Source organism: Guyanagaster necrorhizus, assembly GCF_019112545.1.
Source record: "Guyanagaster necrorhizus MCA 3950 unplaced genomic scaffold BT62scaffold_18, whole genome shotgun sequence".
In the NCBI taxonomy this organism is placed as follows: Eukaryota; Fungi; Basidiomycota; class Agaricomycetes; order Agaricales; family Physalacriaceae; genus Guyanagaster; species Guyanagaster necrorhizus.
Genome location: NW_025064897.1, coordinates 367,336 through 392,063, shown reverse-complemented (window position 1 = coordinate 392,063; position 24,728 = coordinate 367,336). Strand labels below are relative to the sequence as shown.

Below are 24,728 nucleotides of genomic sequence, written 5' to 3'. Positions count from 1 at the left end.
GGAAACCTACAATCACTCTAGCTTCACTGCTCACCAATCTAATTACGATGACTCCCCTAACTCTTTCAATGCCATCAGCATTTCAACCAACAGGGTCTGACAGATCAGCCTGATGTATGGTGCCCAAACTGACCCCCCAATAAACCCCTTATCCCTGGGCAACATGCACAGGGATCCAGACAGCCCAGACTCAGAGAGCAGAGATGAAGACACCCCTACTCATACTCCCATCTGACAGAAACCAGGTGACAATCCACCAAACCCTTTTCCAGATGGACCAGGAGGTCCAGGTGGTTCCAATGGTTCAGACAGCTCTGATGGCCCCATAGGAAGTAACAATCCAAACCAGCAGAACATGTTCCTAGAATTCATGAATCTGCTATGAGAAGTCTCCACTTCCCTTAGCAACCCTAAACCAGCCACTATCTGCACCAAGGTCAAAGAATCAGAACTATTTGATGGCTCTGACTCTCGCAAACTGAAGGCTTTCATCATCTCTCTTCAGTTGAACTTCAACAACAGACCTACCACATTTGCAACAGATGCTAACAAGGTTAACTACACCATTTCATTCCTGGCCAGCACTGTACTTAACTGGTTTGAACTAGACATTCTTAACCCCAATCTGTGGAATCCACCAGCTTAGCAATTCTCCTATGCAGCTTTCCTAGATGAGCTTCATAGCAACTTTGGCCCCTTTGATGCTATTAGAGATGCTGAAGATGCATTAGAACACCTTCAGATGTATGATGGAGATTGGATCATGAAGTATATGGTCCAATTCAACTAGTACACTTCACAAATTAGGTATGGAGACAACTCTCTCTGCCATGCCTTTTACTATAGCCTCTGCAATCATATCAAGAATGATATGGCACATCATAGGAAGCCAAACAACCTTTGTGATATGCGCTTCCTTGCCTAAGAACTTGATGCTCGCTACTGAATCCGGAAGACTGAAATTGCCCATGAAAATCAGGACAATAAATCCCCCAACCTCAAATCCAAAGAGTCTAATACTTCTTCCTCAGACTCCAGCTCCACACCGAAATCTACCACCTCTAAGCCCTATGCTGACAAGCTAGGCAAAGATGGCTGTCTTACTCAGGAAGAAAAAGACTGCTGGTGCTAGAACAACCTTTGCATGTTCTGTGGAGTCAAACATAAGACCGAGGACTGCAACAAGTGGAAGGCAGCAGTCTTCGCTAAGGGTTGTGCAGCAGAAGTCGACACTGCTCCCATAGAACTGGCCCTGATGGAGTCAGAAAACTAGAAAGCAACCCTGTTCCCTCTGTGTGAGTTCAGGGTTGTGTTGACTCTATTCACACACCAGAGGTCATCACTCTCAATGCAACATCTCTTTCCAACCACTCCTTCCACATTCCCCTTTCAGCAGAATTACTGACTACTATGGAACCCAATGGTTCTCCAACTTGTATTATCCTACATTTTCTTGCCCTTATTGATTCTGGCTCTAGCCACTGCTTTGTTGACACTAAGTATGTAGCTGCCAATAAAATTCCCATTAAAACCATCCCTAGTATGCAACTTCAATTATTTGATGGTTCTATCAGGAGCCATATATCTCAAGTCACAACCATCCCCATCTGTTTTCCATCTGGAGACACCTTCTCCATCAACTTCTATGTCACTTCTCTGGATTCATCTTGCAATCTTGTCCTAGGATACAACTGGCTCTCCTGCTACAATCTACTGATTGACTGGGCTGAGAACAGTATCATTTTCTGCTCAAGCTACCAAGATCTCACTTCAACTAATTCTGTGGCTCCCACTGCATCCCAGAGACTTCTATGCCCACAGGACAACAGTTCACCTCTCTTCAAGCCTCCCAGCTCAAATCCAGGACTTTCATGCCCACTGGACTCTATCAGTCCAACTCCCAGGGCTTCACCCCATCCTAAATTGACTCCAGGTAACTGGTGGACTCTGTTTCCATATGAACCCATCTACTCCTATCCTCTCTCAGAGTCTTTTACTATGAAAGCACACCCAAAGATCTCCATCATATCCACTGCTGCATTTGTCCAAGCCAGTGCAGAAGAAAGCACTCAGCAGTTCACACTGCAGCCTTCCTTGCCTAATATTGGAGCTAAAGCTGCATCCGCAGAACCAGCAGATCTTTCATCAGTGCCAGTAGAGTATCATGATTTTGCAGACATCTTCAGCAATACCCTCTCTGAAAAGCTACCCAAACACAAGCTGTATGATCTCAAAATCAACTTTGAGAAAGGAACATCTCCACTGTTTGGCCCCATTTATTCTCTCTCAGAATCTAAACTCAAGGCCCTATAAGAGTTTATTGATGATAATCTGCACAATGGGTTCATTACTCCATCCCACTCTCCACACAGGGCTCAAGTTCTATTTGTCAAGAAAAAGACCAGTGAACTCTGACTTTGCATTGACTACCATAGCCTAAACAAAATCTCCAAGAAAGATCACTACCTCCTTCCCCTCATTTCTGATCTTCTTGACTCTGCCTGCTCCATGCGCATCTACACCAAGCTCGACCTTAGGCACATCTACCATCTCATTCACATAGCTAAGAGAGATGAATGGAAAACAGCCTTCCAGACCTGTTACAGTTCTTTCAAATGGCATATCATGCCTTTTGGCCTCACAAATGCTCCAATGGCATTCCAATGATTTGTGAATGATATATTCTCTGATATGCTCGACATATCAGTAGTGGTCTACCTCAATGACATCCTCATATATTCCAACAATCTGGAAGATCACCAGAAACATGTTCAAGAGGTCCTACACAGGCTTAGAGCTAATGGACTCTACTGCAAGGGCTCCAAATGTGAGTTTAACCAGGACTCCATGGAGTACTTAGGCTATATCCTATCACCTGAAGGACTTTGCATGTTGGAAGAAAAAGTTAAGGCCATTGTTGACTGGCTGGTGCCACAAAAAGTCAAAGACATCCAATCCTTCCTTGGCTTTGCCAACTTCTACTATCGCTTCATATATGGATATAGCAACATCATCATTCCCCTTACATGACTCACCCACAAGGAAACTCCATGGAAATTTGATGACAAATATTTAGCTGCCTTCAATGAATTGAAAGAGGCCTTTATACATGCTCCCATTCTTATTCACTGAGTCTCTGATCGAAAGATAGTGGTGAAAACTGATGTCTCCAATTACACTATTGCAGCTATCCTCTCTATCTACCTTGAAGATGGTGAAATTCACCCAATTGCATTCCACTCCTGAAGCCTCCACAATACTGAGCTCAACTATGACACCTATGACAAGGAGCTCCTGGCTATTTTTGAAGCTTTTAAACATTGGCAGCACTACCTTGAAGGCTCTGTAGACTCCATCAATGTCATAACAGACCACAAGAACCTTGAATACTTCACCACCACTAAGATTCTAACCTGCAGATAAGTCTGCTGGTCTGAATACCTATCCCAGTTCAACCTAGTAATACATTTTCACTCTGGAAAACTTAGTGGAAAACTGGATGTGCTCACTAGACAATGGGACATCTACCCTAAAGAGGGGGATAGCCAATATGCCCAAGTCAACCTCTACAACTTTCAACCCATGTTCACCCAAGAACAACTTTCTGCATCACTCCATGCAACCTACCTTGAAGGCCCTACCCTCTGAGCCAGTGCCATCATGGATATTGACAAGCTCCACATTGATATCAAACAAGCACAATCTTCTGACTCTATATCCTCTGATGGCCTCTGCCAGGCTAAGGCCACTTTGAAATCCTCCCCCTCTCAATAGTCTATTGATGAATCAGACATCCTCCACTTTGAAGGCTGCATCTATATCCTAGAGTCCAGAGATCTCCATCTCCATATACTATAGAACAATCATGACCATATCTTGGCAGGCCACTTTAGTCAAAACCAGACATTGGAACTAGTCTGGTAGAACTATACCTGGCCAAAGATGCACAAATATGTCTGACACTATGTTAAGTTCTGCACAGTTTGTGGACACAATAAGGCACTTAAACACTGCTCCTATGGGTTACTGAAATCTCTGCCAGTTCTCAAACAGCCATGGAATTCCATTTCCATGGACTTCATTGAACAACTATCAGACTCCAATGGATTCACCACCATCTTAGTAGTCATAGACTGAGCTAGCAAGCAAGCCATCTTCATTCTCACTCATAGCATTACTAACTCTGTGGAGCTCATCCAACTTTTCTTTATCCATGTATTCTCCAAACATGGGGTATCCAGTCACATCACATCTGACCATGGCTCTGAATTTGTCTCCCAATTTACTCATACCTTAGCTGTGACCCTTGACATGGAGCTCCACCTTATCTCTAGTTACCATCCAGAGGCCGATGGACAAACCAAATAGGCAAACCAAACTCTGAAACAGTACATCCATATCTACTGCTCCTATCAACAGGACAACTGGGACACCCTTCTACCCATTGCTGAATTTGCCTACAACAATGCTCCTAATGTGTCCACCAGAATTTCCTCATTTTTTGCCAACAAGGGTTATCACCCCAACATTACTATTCACTCTGAAAGAGACATCGCCTCCACCTAGGTCTGAGATTTCACAGTCAACCTTGACAAACTTTATCAATTACTGAAGGATGAAATTTCTGAAGCTCAGTCTCACTACAAGATCCAAGCAGATAAGCATCAGATTCCGGCACCTCCATTCACAGTGGGAGACAAAACCTACCTCAGCTCCAAACATATCAAAACCACCTATCCAACCAGAAAATTTTCAGAAAAATACCTTGGTCCTTTCAAAATTATAGTCCAACCTGGTATCCACTCCTTTATCCTGAGGCTTCCACTGGATCTCTGGTCCATTCACCCTGTCTTCCATATGTCACAATTGGAACCTATAGAAGAAAACACTATTCCTAACCGAATCCAACCACCACCACCTCTAGTCAAAGTCAACAGAGAAGAACATTTCAAAATAGCCCAAATTCTCAACTCTAAACTGGACTGCTGGTTCCACTGCCCACTATTGTACAAACTCCAGTGGCTAAGATACAAAGGTACCAATGAAAAATTTGCTTAGTTACCAGCCTCCGAGTTCTCTGCTGATGAATTCATTGAAGAATTTCATCACTGATATCCAGGCAAACTAGAACCCTTGTCCAAAGTCATTCAAACATCCTATTCCTAATATAATGCTACTCTGGATACCACCAGTGCCTCATCTTACCATTTCAATTCTAACCACTAATTACTACTATTTCAATCACTCTTACACTTTCAAATCAAAATCTTGTATTTATATTTTCTTTCTCTACTACTAACATCCAATGCTCTTTTCTATATACTTTGTACAAATATTTTACAAAAAAGTGGAACTCAATGGGCCTGCATCAGAACCCGAACTCTCCCCCTGCTCCTTCAACTCCTCTATATCCTCATCCAGCCCCTTCAACATCACCTCCTGATCCCTCTCATCTTTGAAAATCAGTCAGGCCTTTTTCCAGGCCTCCACCTTGAACTCTGAAAACAGCTCTGAAGGAGATGACATATCATCAGAACCATAGTCATTTTAAAGATCTGCCACAGTACCACAAATATCTGCCATCTTGTCCACCAACTCATCTATGTGACGCATCAACTTGCATATCAATTTTGAAAGTTGGTGGAGACCGGTGGAGACCTCCACACTGCTGATCACCTCACTTGTGGTGATGCTCTTATTGAACAAACAGGTGGTTTTCTTGACCTTGCAGTGAGAGCAAGTCCACCCTCAACTGGCACCTTTGGTTACTAGTTGTGCATAACACCATGTGCCATCTTGACGACAATGCACACAACTCCCTGAAAACAAAAGCTAAGTTAAGCCAGGAAAGAAAACCAAGACACTTACTTTCACCATCCAACAATTCTTCACCCTCTGCTGGTTCTGCCACTTTCAACTTCACCCACTTTTTGGGGCTAACAACCACCTCTGTCTCACTACTATCCACTACACTCCTCGACCTGAACTTATGTTCACGGCCTTTCTCCGCCGGACCCACTGCCCTTCTCTTCCCCTCCTGCACCCTCTTCCTCCTCTCCAGAGTCCCCTCAGATTTCTCAGACTCATTGTCCCCCTCAGTCCCCTTGTTCTGCTCATCATTGGACTCTGGAGACACAGGGCAAGCCACCTTCTTGAAGTGAAGACCAGGGCTAGGATCAAACCATTCTGCCAACACTTGACAAAGCCAGAAATCAACAGCCTCTATGGGGGTCATTTGCAACCCATCCTCCATAACCATCCTCTCTGGCTCTACCTCCTCAGTTTCAGCCCTTGCTGCTGCCTCCACAGCCTTTCTCTCCTCAGCCTCTCTCTGAGCTGCCTCTCTCAATGCCTCCTCTGCCTCCTTCATCCACCTCTTCATGGCCTGCCAAATCTCCTCTCTCTTCCTCTCCAATTCCTCCCTCTGCTCCTTTTTCCATGACTCCTGGGCCACACAGTCTGCCTGAGCCCTCTCCTCCTGCTCCTGCTCCCCTTGCCATTCTAAATGGCTCTCTACAGCTTCCACATATTCTTTCTTCACAGTTCACCATTCCAGATAAAACAATTCCTTGGCCTCTTCAGGGCCATCAGGGGTGGACCCTCTCACCAGAGGCTTGGGAGTGCATGAGCGATGATATGTGGTGAGCGATGACATAGGCAAAGATGGTGGTTTCAGTTCAAGCTGCAAAACTCCCATGGCCACCAACAATTTTCCATGTGGCCCCACTGACCATCGGGATCTGTGCTCTTGAGGGCAAGAATGCTAAGGGGGGGATACTATTACATGCATGCTGCCAGCCTCCATGTCATCTCAACCAACCATAAATCCAATCACACTATCCACCAGACTCTGGCTGCTTCCCATTACCTACTAATTTCATTTCACCATTATCATTTCATATCTGTATTTCACATTGTAATATCTAGACTCCGAACTCAGTAGCGAATACTGACACCAGAACCCAATGGAACCCAACTTGGAATTAGCTACCATTAGTATATAAAGCCATGTACATCATTGTAACTACTCAGTTCAAATATCAACTTGGATAAGCCATCTACACTTTGCACTCACTTCAACTCCTTCCTATCTCATCCATCAGATTCCACTCTGAAGGATATTCCTGTTCACTTCTCTGATGGAACTCTGTTCCATCCATCCAGATCCTTGGGCTCTGACTCAAGGGTGATGTTGCTAATAGCTTCATCGACACCCACACACTCTGCTGGACTCTGTGCATGCACTCAAGCCCACTCGATTGGCATGTTCCTAATACTCTTTTTCTTTATATTAATCTCTATTTATGCTTAGTCAGAGTGCTAGACCAGTGTTTAAGACTGTGGGACTGGCTTAGTCATCACAACAACCCCAGTTGGTTATTGTCTTTTGATGCAACAGTATTGCCTGACAATGCACAATAAGACTTTTGTAGATAATAATGACACTCAAGAATACAGAGTACAAAAGCCATAAAAGACACAATTAGTAGTAATATTTATATCATTAAGTACAAACTGTATATAAGTAGAATAGCTTTTGCTGGTATAACTCCAGCTTCAAGCTGAAGTTTACATTCTACCATTCTATCTTAAGCTAACTTGTATTAGCCTTGAGATATAGTGCTATACAAACACAAACAGTAAACTTAGGAGTGACTGTATGAAGGTGATACAGCTCCTATTTATCACATATTTAAGTCACATGTTGCTTAGACTTAACAATTAGCTCAAAGCTGGAGCTTCCCTTTTTCTATGCACAATAGCATGAGAGAAACCAAATGCCACTATCATCTATCACAATCTCTGACTTTACTGACAACTTCTTTAAGCTTTTAGCTTCCATTATTAGAACACTTCTAGGCTTATTAGCACTCATTCAACTTCACTACAGACAACAATCAGTAACAGCTTAGATAATCAGGCACTATTAAGCATTCTAGCAGATTCAATAAATTCTTTGAAACATTACATCTGATCTCTCATTCTATAATATCTCCATCTCTACCTGAGTCTCCTTCCAGCCTCTGAATGGACTTGTATCCAAAGCTAAATCTAGCAGCTCATATTCAGAGAACTTTCAGAAGAAAAAAAGATACAAATACCCCTCTCAACTCTGATGACCAAACAGCTGAGATAGTAATCATTGCCTCATAGGATTCTAGAACCCATGAATCCCATCCTCTATTTTTAATCACAAAGATAAGGATCTCCTTATAGACTTCTTTAATGACTCACTATTTTCTAACTCTTCTACCACCCTAAGAGAGCCTGGCATTAGAGATCATGCTCAGGACTCTCTTGATGCTCCTAAGGTGACTTTAAGACTTTGAAGTGTTTTGTTAAACTCAAGACACAACTCACTCTATGCCACACTAGCAGAAAGTCTCATCTTGTCAGTCTACATCAACTATAGTAGTTATAGGGCCACTGACCTCTGATTAAATGTCAAAGAGCTGCATGAGCCCTGAGAAGATCAACTTACAGCTAAGATCAATAAGAGCAGAAGGCTTTATGCTCAGCTTACTCTAAGAGACAGACCCTAAATTATTAATATGCACAGACAGACCACTAGTATTCTCACCACCTCCCTGATAAAGGCAGCCAATTGAGCTTTTGCTCAAAACAAAGAAGAAAGATGCAATTAACAGTAGTGATGAGAGCGACATCTCTGTGAAGCCACCACTTAGAGATCTGCTTCTCCAATTTGATATGGTCTTGGAATACTGGACTCTCCTTTCAGAGAGCCTAGTACCTCCACATGAAGTGAAACTGACCCCTAGGCAGAATCAGCCAAAGTGGTCACTGCTAGTGAAGCTGCTCAGCATACTGCATATTCTCTCTATCTCTGAACTGACAGCATTGCCAATACTAACACCATTCTCTCTCATGCCAAATCCATACTCAATGTCTATAGGCTTTGAGTCCCCAGGAATGCTCACATCTCTGACCACAGCCTCTGGAGATTTCTGGATGAAAGAGTTGCAGCACTCTTTCTCAATCCTTGATATTACAGAAACTTCTGCATTTATTGCTGAGAACTGGAAGAGCAAAGAACATACAGCAGGAGCTGATATGATATTACCATCAGGGCTGGTTGATCTGTTGATCAGTCTCCTCCTTGAACCACCTTCTCTGAAGCCAGACTAAGTATCTGAATCAACAACCACTTTGCTGGCAACTGTCAAAGCCTCTGCCCAGTCTATTTATGACCAGCCAGAGAGCTTCCTTGTCAAGGACAGCAAGGACAAGGAGACCAGTGAGACCAGAAATGACAAGGCTGGAAACAAAGACTCCTATAGGTTAGAGGTGCAGATAAAGGCTTGGCTATTACACTTTAAGATCCAGATAGACACCAGAGAAGATGGGGGAGATGGATTCCATTGGTACCAAGTAGCTACATACTTATACTATTTGTAGAGTGGCATGTAATAAGACAAAGGTAACTGGCAAAGACAATGTAAAATATTGAAAGAAAGAGGGAGGCTAACTAAGGGTGACAAGTAAACACTGTATAGACAAAGAAAGGTAAAAGCAAGATAAGGTAACAAAGGAAATGGTTAAAGAAATAGTCTAGAGCAGGTGAATTCTCTACATCCCATACAAACTTCAATTTTCAGCCTCTGAGCCAAAATGTACATTGTATCATGTGTTGTTGATATCATCATCAAAAAGTCCCATAAAGTGTGACATGTCCATGAACTCAGTGACCTTGAACTCATTCTTCAACCTCACATAATAGAGTACAAGCCAAAAAGCTGCAAATTTAAGCTGAAGTACTGTGCCATCCAGCTCTGCAAGATAGCATGCTCCTCCTTGGGTGCACTGGACTACAACCATAAGACCAAGATAGTGAAGACAAAACTTCCTGTTGGTGTTGACTTTGATTTTCTTGTTAAGAACAAGGACTAGAGCACTGAGCTTGAAGTTGTTGATGTGCTTAGTAATAGCTAAGTGACTAAGAGAGGTGAATGAGGAATGAACTCTCAAACACCAACACCTAACCACTCAATACACAATCACCAAATACAGTCGAGGTCAGTTGTTTCGAGTACAATAGAAGCACTCTTGCAGTCTTAAGTAAAATCAGAGAAACAGTCAATAAAGACAGTTATTCAACTCTATCTTGCTTTCAAAGATGCAATACTCATGAGAGTAGTTTATAGCAATGTTTAAGTATAATTAGGACTTAGAATCAACACCAAATTATGCTCCAAATCAACTTAGAATATTCTGAAACCCAATGAACTCTAAAACTCAAATACTAAGTCTATCAAGCACTTAGGCTTGACTAGCTGCACTCTTGGCTGGCTAGCAGCCCTCAAAACTGAAGAACTTGTATTCTGATGCTGAAACCCTTATAGTTTGGAACCCAAATTAATCTGAAACCCAAAATACAGTTATTATTCCAATCCAATCCTCTCTAAGTGACAAAGCAACTTAAATAAATCACTAAGTCGAAGCAGAACTCAAAATCTGTTGTTCCAGAGACTAGCTACAGTGGGCTAGAAGGCCTGAATGCAGGGGTGGGTCGCTTGCTTCCTATTTCCCCCCCATTCCCTTCCTTTATACATAAACAACAGATACAGAATCTATAAATAAAGCATTCAAAATAATATTTCTCCTGTTTAAAGTAGAATCACACTATTATTCTGGAATGGCAGCACTTCTGGGCTCTCCTAGGCTTGCCCAGACCCACCTAGCCACCACACAGCTTTATTTTAAGCCTACAGTACCTGTGGGTACCTATTACTCAAAGTTTTAATCCTCTAAGTTATTCTTAGTAGCTTGATCAATCAGGCCTGGTCAACTGGTCCTATCCACTCTATTCCTCTCAATTCTAAGTCTCTTAGGTCACCTGATACCTAGGAAATTTGGACTTAGGCATTTGAGTCAAAACTCACAGTGCTAGTCATAGATCATTGGGTCTCTCTTCTTACTGCTCCTGGATGATGCTATCTCTACTCAATACTCTACAACTGGCTATAGTATTATACCTCTAGCTGTCTTAGAATATACTTGTCTTAGTGGCATATAGAATTGTCCCCATTTGAGATACCATTTCTAAGTCCAACTTGGACTTAGAAAAGTTCTGCACACCTTAGAAAATACTAAGTTCAAACCTGATTTAGGATTTTTATCTTTAGGCCATGTTATTTTTACAAAGTCTAATTTGGACTTAGTATTGGTGACTAGCATGACTATCAGCTCGGAGCCTCAGCCATAGTCTTCTACTGGCTAATGATCCTCAGTTACTAGCATATTCTAGTGTGTTATGCAGAATTTGCAAATTATAAGGCTGGACATGTAGCCTGCATATCATCATAGTCATGGATTGTGTTCATAAATCACTGCTGGAAGTCCTTAATCAATTGGAATCTGGCTCTGATGATGTGATGCTCAAGGTTAGCCAAGTCTTTATCTCATTTCTCAAGTTGACATGCACACATGTACAACAGCTCAGACTTGGATACTTTTCTGATGATCTCAGGAAATAAGAATGTTGTGAGCAGGATGTCAAATGGGAGGAGTGATTCGACACTATGGGCTGCAAAGAAGGGAGAAGTGTGTATGCAGTGAGATGTTATGATTTGGTCAGCCCAAAAGACCAGGTGAGCCTTACTTGGCTAGGTTTGTTCATTCCCTTCACACAGCTTCTTCAGCACATCACAGATAGGCCAGTGTGCAACCTTGACAAGGCCATTAGCTTGAGAGTTGTAGACTAAAATGTGGATGTGATGGATGCTGTATGTTTTAGCCAGATATTTCACTGTGGCAATCATTGGAGGTCTATTATCTGTGACAAGGATCTCTGCAATACCATCTCAATGACATAAGATTTCTTCAAAAATGAATTGGCTGACTATTTCACCTGTCTCTGCTCAAAGTATCTGGAACTCAGACCAGTGAGTGAGGCTATACCTCTCTTGAATGATGTATTGATATCTGGAAGCCTTCAGTAGGTGCATAGTGTCAATATGGCACTTCTGAAACAGGCCTGCAGGCATGGAGATCTTCAGAGGTAAGTGTACATGTTCTGTGGACTCTAGTTGACACTCATAGCATGTCTTTAGGCACTATCAGATATTATCATTCATTCCTGGCCACCAAAAATAGTCTTAGAGCTGCTGTTAGGTCAGGTAGAACCCCTTTCAATGACCTAGTTTATCATGTCCAGCACAGAGGATTGCCAGCTGTCCAGAATGTGGAATGATAAGCTGATGTTGACCTCCCAGGTTATGGCAGAACAGTTTCTCCCCAAGAATGAAGAACTGGCAGGCCTGCTGCTAGAGTGCTGAGAGTCTTGTTTGTGGGACTGATGGCAGATATTCAAGCTTCATGAGATAGTGCTGAATGTGGGCTATAGCAAGTTCCTGTAGTGCATGCTTCTTGTTCCATGAGGGTAGGTCTTCATTGTTGATTCTAGAAACAGTTGCTGCAAATACCTGTGAAGGCAGGGTCTCTTGTGATAGACCATCAGATATGCTAACTTTCTCATACAGAAATGCCACTACCCAAATGCTGCAATCTAATACATCATCATCAATCCAGTCTTTCACCTTGTCATCTGGTATGTCTTCTATGTCTATTGTGTGCTCACATCTTGACAAACCATCAGATCCTTTGAAGCATTCCACTGAGATGTGGATCAAGATGAAGTTAAATATGAGAATGGCTGCAATCTACTTGTTAACTGATGTATTTGGGTGTAGGTCAGGATTATTAAGTATACCCTTAATATACTTGGCATCTATTTTCATAATAAAGTGCTTAAGGCTGACCAGATAAATTTGTACAGCATGCAAAGCATGCTACAGCCCATGAAGTTCGATCTTTGCCTGTAAGTAGCATAATTTGACATTGGACCAGACTAATGATCCAAAATGAGTGATACATCAATGGTCATCAATCTCTTCTTGTTGTAGCAGGAATCCACAAGCAATTTCCAATAAGTCCATAGAGAGTATGATATTTTGACCAGAAGTGTAGTCAATAAGACATATTGCTGGGCAGGTAACAATGGCAGATTTCAAGATATTCATAGCATCTTGCTGCTCCTGGACTCAAGTAAAGGGGATGTCATAGATAGTGAGCCTGATGAGTGGCTATGCAATAGCAGTGAAGTCCTGAATCCATATCTGAACAGTGTCTGAAAGTCCCAAGAAGCTATAGATCTGTTTGACATTATAGCAAGAGGGCTAGGACTTGATCTTCTATACTGCAATGTTCTCAGGTAGGTGCTCATCATAGCTGCAAAGTTGGCTGAGGATAATGAGTTCAGGCACATCAACCCAGAGCTTCTTTGCTGATACTGAAGCTCTCATGTGCTTGAGATGATGGAGAACTTAGTGTACATCTAGTAAGTGCTCCCATACAAATCTCTGGATATTGCTATTGTCTGGATGCCTCTCATAGTCATTGCCAGGTAGTTCATAGTGAGTTTGCATACCCAGGACATTGGTGTTGTCAATAAAGTTTGACACTACATTGGTTTTATATTGCAGGATGAACACAATATTATGGTGGAAGATGTTGATGAAGCTTGTTCATCTCTGGGACAATGTAGTGAGATGCATAGGGCCAAGGTGGGTGTCAATAGTGGTAACATCATGTGAGGAGATATCCAGAGTGTGCTGATTATAGCCAGATAGCAAGTCAATGCCTGTATAGATGCCACAGCCAGCTGCATGCTTGTAGTATTGGTCTGAGAGAGAAGGTTGTCTAGTAGTCCATATGATATATCTGTTCATTTCATCTGAGTTGATAATGATCTTAATCTTCCCATCTTTCTTTGAAATGCAGAATCACTGTGTCCAATATGAGCTGTCAGAAGGTTTCCAGAGACCTTGGCATATCTTTTCTTTTACTTGTGCAATAACTTGATTTTGGATGCCTGGAGGCACAGAAATAGATTGGCATGTCTAAGGTTTGTGTTTGACAAGTGAGATGATGATCAGGCTGATATAGTCATCTTGTAGGTAACCATATTCTTCATTGATAAATGTGATAGCATCTTGATTGTATATCAGAACATTGACTGCCAAACAGCATTCCTCTGGCCATAAAAACTCATTTTTCAAGATTCCAAGCATGTCTAGACATTAGTGTGTGAGGTGGGAAGATGGATGGAAGTTAGTTGGGAAAGGAGATAGCAGTGGCAAGGATAAGAGGGGATCTTCAGGGAATTGTCTTTGGATTTTTGCATATTCAAACAGAGTGAGGGTTGATGACAGCTGGTTTCCAGATCTTGACAGTCACTCCAGTTACCATTTCTCACTTCTGCAGACAGACTGCTCTCTGCCATAGGTGACCCAAAAGGATATGGTAGGGAGCCTTTGGGACTATGAAGGCATGCACAACAGCTGTCAAGCCATCAACTATAATCTCCAGCTTCTCAGCATATTCAGAGAGTTTGTCTCATGCACTTGCTGCTGTTTCCATCACTATGCTCCTATGCCTGTTAACATCAAGGCCATATTCTTCTGCCAGGTCCTGGCAGATGACCACAATTTTAGAGCCCTCATCTAGCAGAGCAGGTTCTGGTTGTTTTCCAGCAATAGAGATATTTATGGTGTGCAATGGCATGGCATATTTGAGTATAGGAGGAGCAGAAATGGCCTGAGTAAGAGTGGTTGTTGCCTGAGTTGGTATATGACTCATCTTCTCATATGTTATAGCTTCTTTTGCCAAATCTTTACTAATAGCATATAGGTCTCATACTGGAAGTGTGATGAGTATGTCCAGGATCTTCTGGTATACTCAAGGAACAGCTGTTGGATCATCCAATAGGGACTCATTTCTATATATGGGCTGGTATTTATTCAGTAAGAGAGCTTCTTCTTGTATTTTCTGGTCTGACTTTCTTTTGATAAATAAGGCTTTTTCATTCTTCTTCTTCTGAGTTGTCATTGCCACTATTTCTGTGCATTCTTTGGAATCCTCTACATTGACATTGGTGTATTCCATCCTAAGAAAACCCCACCAGACATTATCACTTTCTTTGGTGAGCATAGCAATATATGCAATGTCAGGCTCATTATTTACTTCTTCTATAAAAGCTGTCATAGGGTGCTCAGAGCCTTTGTCAACCACTGTGCAGTCTAAAAATCCCATGAGATAGGCTGAGTGGTTGGAGGATTAGGAGCAGACTGGGAGATAGTTGGAGGGGGCAGTGGTCTGCTAAAAACTCCATCAACAGCAGCCTTCAAGCATGTGTGCTGCTGGGCACAATGGATGAGGCTACCATCATGAAAACAGAACCTTCAGTTTACAAGGATGATATAACTGACCTCAATATAGAGCAGGACTCTGATGCAGTCAGCTATGAAGTGGTTGGGCTTGCCATAGAAGAAACAGCTAGTGGGTTGTGCAGAAAAGGAGGATGTGTTCTATACCTGCAATGCAGGATTCTTGAACTGGTATATTGTTGCAAAAGTTGAACCAGTCTGGGGGGCTAACAATTGAACTAGAGGCTGCAAGGCTGCTTGAAAGGCAGCTGCTTGAATGAGCAACAGTTCCTCCAGAGCAGCTTGAAGGTCATCAACAGTGGCTGGGGCCACTTCCTTGGTGTAGATATCTGAAGAGTTTTTGACTGGGGCAGGATTATCACTGTCTGAATCTGAGCCCTCACTGTCAGAGGCAGCAGCTTTCTTCCCTTTTCAGTGGTGTAAATGAGTCAGAGGGCTGTCTGAATCTGAGTCAGTATTATAGACAGCAGATCAGAGCACCCAATGATCTATCTTTATTACATTCTTGATAGAGGGAGGTTCATCATGGTCTCAGCTGGAATCGACACAACAGATGTGGTCCTCTATATGCTCTTTAGTGTGATGGTTAAAGCCCTTCTAGAAGGTATGCCACTCTTCATTCTCAGCTATGACTCCCTTCTTGCACAAAGTTTTGGCTATAGGTTTAAACTGATGGTGGTAGCACTCCAGATCCTTGATTTTAGATATCTCATAGTGGTGCCATTTCTTGGCAAGGTTTTGGAACTCACATAGAGAGTGTTTATGCTGTCAAGAGGTGTAGAATTCCTCAGTAAGGTCAGCTTTGAACATGTGCCAGTTACATTTAGCCAACTCATTATCATAGCCATCAGATGTTTTTCACAGATATTTAGCTTCTGAATCAGCATAGCATAGGATTGCATAAACATATTCATTGTCTATGAGGGCATGCAACTTTGCAAGGTGATCAAATTCATTCAAGAAGTCATCTAGCTTATCAAGATCCAGTGATGAGAACCTGGAGGCCTCTTTGAAATGTGGTGCTGGCATTGCACCAATCCCAGAAGGTGTATGCATGGCAGGAGCAGAGGCAGCAGTAGCAGTAAGTGCAGTGGCAGTAATAGGTGTGGTCATGATAGTAGTAGTAGGAGCAGCAGGTGGCATTACCAGTTGCAGTGGTACTGAGAGAGAGGCAGGTGTGTCAGTGAAACAAAGGTGCTGTAGTCTGGCTGGAAGAGCAAAGGGGGTGTCCACCACTTTAGCAGTTGCTGGCTGTACTCATGTGCAAGTGGTGCATAAGAGATGCTCTGAGTCATCTACCAGAGTGGTGAGATTTGCATCTCGAGCATGATGACAGATGAGAGGAGGACCAAGTGTTGATGACATGGTGGATGTGTCAAGAGTCTATAGGTGAATGGCTGTTCAGGTTGTGGTGGACTCCAGATATAGGTAAAGGCTTGGCTATTATACTTTAAGATCCAGATGGACACCAGAGAAGATAGGGGAGATGAATTCCATTGGTACCAAGTAGCTATGTACTTATACTATTTGTAGAGTGGCATGTAATAAGATAAAGGTAACTGGCAAAGACAATGTAAAATATTGAAAGAAAGGGGGAGGCTAACTAATAGTGACAAGTAAACACTGTATAGATAAAGAAAGATAAAAGCAAGGTAAGGTAACAAAGGAAATGATCAAAGAAATAGTTTAGAGCAGGTGAATTCTCTACAGAGGACTTCATGAAATATGCAAAGAAAAATATGAATAAAAAAGTATTAGTGAAGGAAATACAATATGCCAGAAAAGGAGAGTATCAAGACCTGTATGAAGGAGTGATATTTTTATGGCAGGATGCTAGATGGCTAGCCTTGCATATGAGATAAAAGTATATTCAAGCAGATAAATCAGAACAGCAGGATATTTTACAATATTTTATCATCAAACACACTATTTTGATATATAACAGAAGACATCCTAAGAATCAACTTAGTGACTTATCTCTATATAAGTCTAAGTTTGACATCAAACTGATGTCATAGACTCCATCCACCACACTGAAATATGCTGTCTACATGGTACTATCCATCTGAATGACTAGCACCCAGTACACCCATTCTATGCTATTGATCTGAACTACAGCATTCTGGCTCACCTATAGCTGACCAAAGCTGATAATCTGGAATACTGGGTTTTGCAATCCCTAGACCAGCAAAGAGAGCTGACTCCTAGGAGAGCAGCCTCTATCTAATAAAGCTGAAGAGAGTGAGACTGAGAAAGAGCCAGTCCAAAACAACTCAGAAGCAGTCAAATTAGGATTTACTATATGAAACAGAACAATCATAAGGAAAGAAACTATCTCTCAAGAGAGTCCTGTCACCAATGATGGATCCCTCTATTCATTCTCTGGACTGCTGATCAACTGGCAATACTCCTCTTTTGACCAATGGCCCAATCTCATGAGCTCTTTACCAAAGAATGCCACTGTCCTTCAATGCAAGTCTGATCTGCTCCAAAAATCTTGCTCATTCAAAGGAGCATCTGATAATATCAATTAATTTCTAATAGACTGCAAACAATACTTCAAGGTCTATATCACCTACCTAGAAACTGATATAAACAAAGTAGCATTTGTGTCCTCCTATTTGGAGGACAAGGCAAAGATGTAGTGGATACTCATATCCTCAAACTTCTATTTGACCATGTGACAACACCACCAATTTCTATTATAGCCTGTCTTCAAGCAGATGCTTAACAACAAGTTTATTGATCTGGCAGTACAGAAAGTGCACAAAGCAAAGATCAAGGAGTTTAGAATGGGCAATAAGGTGGCCACTGAATACTTTGATAAGCTGGAATAACTTGCTAAACTCACTGGAATTCAGAATAACATTGCTAATGATGGAAGGATGGTGAAAGTGCTCAAATAAGGAGCCCCATCATCCTATATTAAAATGATCTCAGACATTGGCAAGTTTATCCTGAAGGGGTATGATGAATAAAAAGAGTGCGTCATTGAAATGTATAAGAAGAGGCAGTGGCAGAAGACAGAGTAAGCCAATCTGCAGGAATACCAGAAGCCAAATCAATCAACTACAAATCAGAAGCCCAGCAACCAATCCAACATCACCAAAACTGGAACATCATCAATGACCACTGTGGCCTTCTATAGAACTCAGAAGACAGAGACAGAAACTACTTACACTGGGACTGATAAGCCCATAGACATCAACCAACTAAAGAAAAAAGATAAATACTTCAATTGTGGACAGAAGAGACATATGTCAAGGGACTGCCTGAAGAAGAAATGAACCCACAAAGACATCAGAGCACAGATCACCAAGCTACAGAAGAAAGCAGAAGAACTCAGCATGAAAACCAAGATCAAGAAAGTAAAAGATAGGACCAACCAGTAAGTGATTTCACTGGATCAGCCAAGAAGAACAGTATGTCACCAGTAGTCATAAAACAGACTAATAGCATCTCTGTAGGTACTTATATGTCTAAACTATCTATGCATTCAAATATACCTGGTCTGTCTATCACCACACACACCTGAAATAAATCACCAATCAGTAAAACTCAAAGACCTACAGACTGAATAGAGAGAGAGACCCTCACTAAATAGCTTAAGCTATTTGATACCAAGTGGACATGGAGAGCCATCAAAGAAGCAAGGAATGAAGAGGAGGCCAAGGTGGTACTCAGAAATTGGATACACAAAACCAGAGCTGAAGAGATAATAGATGAGATGGTAGAAGTAATGTAGCAAGCCAAGTGGTGCCAGGCCCTAGAACGGCTCAACAAGCTTTATGAATCCTGATGATATATCCAATGAACCAAGACCCCAGAGTAATATTTGACAGCCAGAGCACAAATCAAGACTCTCATAAACTGCTTAACTTATATAGTAACAGCTCTGATTGACAGCAGCTGCACTAGTAGCTCAATCAATCACACTTTCATTGACAAGCATAATCTTCCCATCAGAGCAACAGCTGCCTCTATCCTGGTCTATAATGCTGATAGCACAAAAAATCAGGCCAATTCGATAACCAAGTTTGTTAAGCTATAACTCACTATCAGCAATCATTCAGAAAAGATTGACTTGGCTGTTATGGATCTTGAAACTAAAGAAGTATTTTTTGGCCATAACTGACTGATCTGACACAACTCTTTGGTCAACTGGAAGATTAGACAAATTACATTCACCTGGTACAAATGTCAAAAAATTCTATTTGAACTATCAGATAAAGACCTAGAAGATAAATAGAATAAAGAGATAGAGGATAGTGAAATGATACTCACCATTGACATACAGCAGGAGTTGCATATCCAGATGATGCATCATGCTAATAATCTGGCTTTAAAGACCAATGCAGAAAAGAAAGAAAAGATGTTTGAAGAAATAGTTCCAGAATAGGTATAAGACTACCAGGACTTATTCACTAAAGAAAGTTTTGACAAACTATCAGAACCAAAGTTCTGAGATCATGTGATTAAGCTGATTTCCAATGCAAACACTAATCTAAACTGTAAAATTTACTCTCTCAGCAATGAGAAGTAGCAGAAATTGAATAAGTTTCTAGATGAGAATCTCTCCAGCAGGCAAATCTGACCCTCAAAATCTCCTATGGCATCATCCTTCTTTTTCATCAAAAAGAAGGATGGCAAACTCCAACCTGTGCAAGATTATCAAAAGCTCAATGAAATGATGATCAAAAATCATTACTCACTTCTTCTGATCTTGGAGTTAATGGACAGATTCTAAGAAGCTTGATACTATACTAAGCTTGACATCCAGTGAGGCTATAACAATGTATGGATTAAAAAAGGCAATGAATGGAAAGTAGCATTTTGAACCAATTATAAACTATTCAAGCCCACTATCATGTTTTTTGGACTCACTAATTCACCCACAACCTTTCAATAGATAATGAATAATATATTTAAGGATTTTATCACTACCAGAAAAGTTACCATCTATCTAGATGATATTCTAATCATATCCAAAGACTAAGCAGAACACTAATGACTCATACAACAAGTTCTTGAGCTAATAAGAAAGCATAAACTCTTTCTCAAAACCAAGAAGTGCAAGTTTGAAGTACTGGAGATAGAATACCTAGGTGTTATAATCAGTGAAGGAAGCATCTGAATGGACCCAATTAAAGTGGCAGGGATCACAGAGTGGCTGATGCCAACCAAGAAAAGAGAGTTGCAATCCTTTCTTAGATTCACAAATTTCTATTATTGATTTATCTGAGACTATAGCAAGATTGTCAGATCTATAATGCAATTGATAGAGAATGCCCTATGAGGCTGAGGACACTCACAGCAGGCTGCATTTGATGACTTAAAATGATAACTCACAGAAGATGTTGTTCTCACCATTCCAACTCAGGAAGAGAAGTTCTGGATCAAAGCCAACTCAAGCAAGAGAGCAATCAGAGACATCTTATCTCAAAAACAGGATAGAAGGTGGTGATCTGTGACTTTCCTCTCTAAAGCCCTAACCATCACAGAATGAAACTACAAAATCTATGACAAGAAGCTACTTGCCATAATGCTCACTCTAGAAGAATAGTGGCATTATCTAATCAAAATAGCTTAAACTTTTAAGATCTGAACCAATTATCAAAATCTCTAATATTTCTGACAACCACAAAAGTTTAACTGATGACAGGCCCAGTGGGTGACCAAACTGAGTCAGTATGAGTACATCTTGCACTATAAAGCTAGAGTAGCAAACAAGAAGGCTGACCTTCTCAGCCAACAGGCAGATCATGACCAAAGAGAGAACAATAATGAGAAGGTAACATTATTAAAGCCTGAATATTTTCAGACAATGATAATGCTAACAGAAAAAGAGATCCATAAACAGATCAAAAGTGCAACCAGGGATAACAGCAAATAGGATCAATATATAGCCTCATCTCTGAACTATGAAAGAGGAATGACAAAGAAAGGCAGAATGATCTGCTATGATAAACAGATTTATATTCTGTGAGATCACAGACTCTAAGGTAAGATCATTGCCACATACTATGATTATACAACTGTGGGACACCCAGAGATCACAAAGACTAAATAATTAGTTCTATAAGAGTATTAGTGGCCAAAGATGGGACAGAATATAGAATGATATATTAAGGGATGTAAAATATGCCAACAAGACAAATCCTTAATGCAATCATAGGTGGCATCTCTTTATCCAAATGAGGTCCTTCAATCACTGTGGACTCATATTTTGGTTGACATGATCATAGAGCTATCAGAATGCAATGGTTATGATGCTATCATCATTATCATTAATTGCTTCTTTAAAGCAATCATTTTAATCATGTGTTTAATAGAGTTGATGTTGGAAGAATGGATGAAGATTCTATATAATAAGGTATATGCCAAATACAGAATACCTCAAGTGATCATCTCAGATCAAGGACCACAGTTCATCTCTAAGTTTCTTAACAATCTATACTATCTCTTGAACATCCAATGAAACACATCCACCATCTATCATATACAAACAGATGGTCAAACAGAGTGTGTCAATCAGAAGATCAAGAAGTATCTTTGACTCTTTATTAATTATCAATAAGACAATTGAATAGAATAACTTGCCCTTGTCATATTCCAACACAACAATCATGTCCATTTGGCAACAGGAAAAATGTTTTTCTTTGTCAACTATGGCCATCATTCTAATGTCTCACACATCAAGTGTGCTCATACTATGACCTCAGCCTCCTCTGACTTTGCATCCACCATGGCCAAGATTCATAATAAAACTCAGATCACCCTTGACAAGACAGCCATTTCCATAAAGAAATTGTATGACAAGCATCACATCTCAGCCTATATGTATAATATTAATGACAAAGTCTGGTTGGATACAATCAATCTCCACCTTCCTTGCCCTAAGCAAAAGCTTGCTGATAAACATATGAGACTATTCCCTATTATTGCTAAAGTCAGAAACTCTATCTACAAACTCTATCTGCTGCCTCACTGGAAGGTCCACAATGTTTTCAATGAATCACTTTTGATGCCATTTATTGCTTCTGCCTTTCTCAATCAAGACTGCTCTTCTCCTTCTCCTAATCTCATCAATGATAAAGAACACTATAAAATTAATCAAATATTAAATCATAAACTGCAAAAGGTCAAAGCCCATAGTGGTAGGACCACAATAATAGTCAATTACCTGATCAGCTGGAAGGGCTATATCTCTGAGTCTAACCAGTAAGTTAATAAAAAACAAATAAATGCTGATAATATAATATATAACTATAAATTATCTCTAAATTAAGTCATTGGGATGATGGTCTTAAGAAGAGGGTAATATTATGATTTTTCCTCTTTTTCTTTGTATTAACCTCTATTTATGCTTAGTCAGAGTGCTAGACCAGTGCTTAAGACTGTGGGACTGGCTTAGTTATCACAACAACTTCAGTTGGTCATTGTTTTTTGATGCAACAGTGTTGTCTGACAATGCACAACAAGACTTTTGTAGATAATAATGATGCTCAAGAATACAGAGTACAAAAGCCATAAAGGACATAATTAGTAGTAATATTTATATCAGCAAGTACAAACTATATATAAGTAGGATAGCTCTCACTGGTATAACTTCAGCTTTGAGTGAAAGTTTATATTTTACCATTCTATCTTGAGCCAACTTGCATTAGCCTTAAGACATAGTGCTATATAAACACAAATAGTGAACTTAAAAGTGACTGTATGAAGATGATACAGCTTCTATTTATTATGTGTTTAAGAGTCATGTGTCACTTGGGCTTAATAATAAATTTAGTTATCAAGCCAGCTTGGTTCTTTGTCTTATCTGTATTATAAATAGGAATAAGAGCAGTCATAGCTCAGATCAGCAGGTTGTGCTTATTGATAAAAGCTCAATTAATTGAGCTCCCAGTGCAGCCACTATTGATGAAGGCTATCACTACATGTGTAGGCCAGAAAGTGAGTGTATTGATTTGGGCTTTAGTGGTTAGATCTTATCCTGGGGTCTTTTAATGTCAGATGTACTTCTTCAGGCCTCAGAGTTCATCTAACTATTTTATTGCTTGGCATCTCTCAGCTATCTTTATTCCTTCAATCATCTCATTGATCACCTCTTCTGTCTTAGTTTGGTGTATCTAATTTTTCAGCACTGCTTTGGCTTCTTCCTTAGTTCTTGCATTCTGGATGGCACACTAAGTCTATTCAGTGTCAAAGAGCTTTAGCCAACCAGTAGAGGTCACTCCCTCTATTCAGCTCATGGGTGGTTGAGTTTTTTATTGGATCAATCTTTGTAATACATCTGATATAGTAGTAGACAGGGGTATATTTGAATGCACATAAATATCAGTAACTAAAGATGGTATATAAGCCTGTCCAGCAGTTACAGAAGACACACTGCTAAGTTCTTTGGCTATCTGAGTGAGATTGTTCACTCATCAGCCTTATTTTTTACTTCTTCCACTTTTGTATCCTTTTCTAATTCTTCAAGTCTATTGGCCTCTTCCTGTAGTGCAGCAATCTGCACCCAAATGTCCTCTCTTATATGCTTCTTCTTCAGGCAGTCTCATGACAAGTGCCTCTTCTGCCTGCAGTTGAAACACTTTTTCTCCTTCTTCAGACAGTCTATATCCATCAGCTTTTCACTCTCAGTGTAAGTAGTGTCAGTGCCTGTCTTCTGCATGCTATAAGTCAGAGTGGTGGAGAAGAAAGTACTGGTCTTAGCGGTGTTGGTGTTATTAGCAGGCTTCATGTTTGCTGAGTAGTTTGGCTTTTGATCACTCTGCAAGTTGGTATTTTCCACCTTCTGTCATTGTCATTTCTTGTTTATCTCTATGATGCATTCCTTCCATGTGTCATATCTCTTTAGAATATTGATGCTGATGTCTGAAATTATTTTAGTGTAAGAGAGAGATGCCTCTTTTGTTAGACCCAATCATCACGTGAGCCTAGATACATGATAAGCAGGCATCCCTTTGCACTTTGAGGGATCACCTGAGTCCACTGATGTGTCTTAGGATTATTATGTCACAAGGCCATTTACAAAGGCTCAAGGATAGAATGGTATAGTTATAAACTTTAGCTCGAAGCTGGGGTATACCAGCAAGAGCTATGGGTCTTAAATACTGTTTCGTATGTACTAATAATACTCCTACTTATTGTGTCTCTCTGTGTCCATAATGCTCGTTGTCCTTGAGCATGTTAGGAACGTGCCAATCGAGTGGGCTTGAGTGCACACATGGAGTCTGGTGGAGTGCATGGGCATTGATGAAGCTATTGGCAATGTCACCCTTGAGTCAGAGCCCAAGGATCTGAATGGACAGAACAGAGTTCTGTCAGAGAAGTGAACAGGAGTATCCTTCAGAGCGGAATCCAATGGATGAGATAGAGAGGAGTGAGTATGAAGTGTAGATGGCTTATCCAAGTTGATATTTGAACTGAGTAGCTACGATGATGTACATGGCTTTATATACTAATGGTAGCTAATTC

The 24,728-nt window shown here is 40.8% G+C and overlaps 1 protein-coding gene across 1 annotated transcript; it reads right to left on the bottom strand.

Annotated features, from left to right (window-relative positions):
• Positions 1 to 9,642: 9,642 nt before the first annotated feature.
• On the bottom strand, positions 9,643 to 9,927 carry BT62DRAFT_900015 (uncharacterized protein; the record flags this gene model as incomplete). Its single annotated transcript, XM_043183391.1, has 1 exon — positions 9,643 to 9,927. A coding segment is annotated over one exon (285 nt), but the record flags the coding sequence as incomplete, so codon positions are not given.
• Positions 9,928 to 24,728: the final 14,801 nt, after the last annotated feature.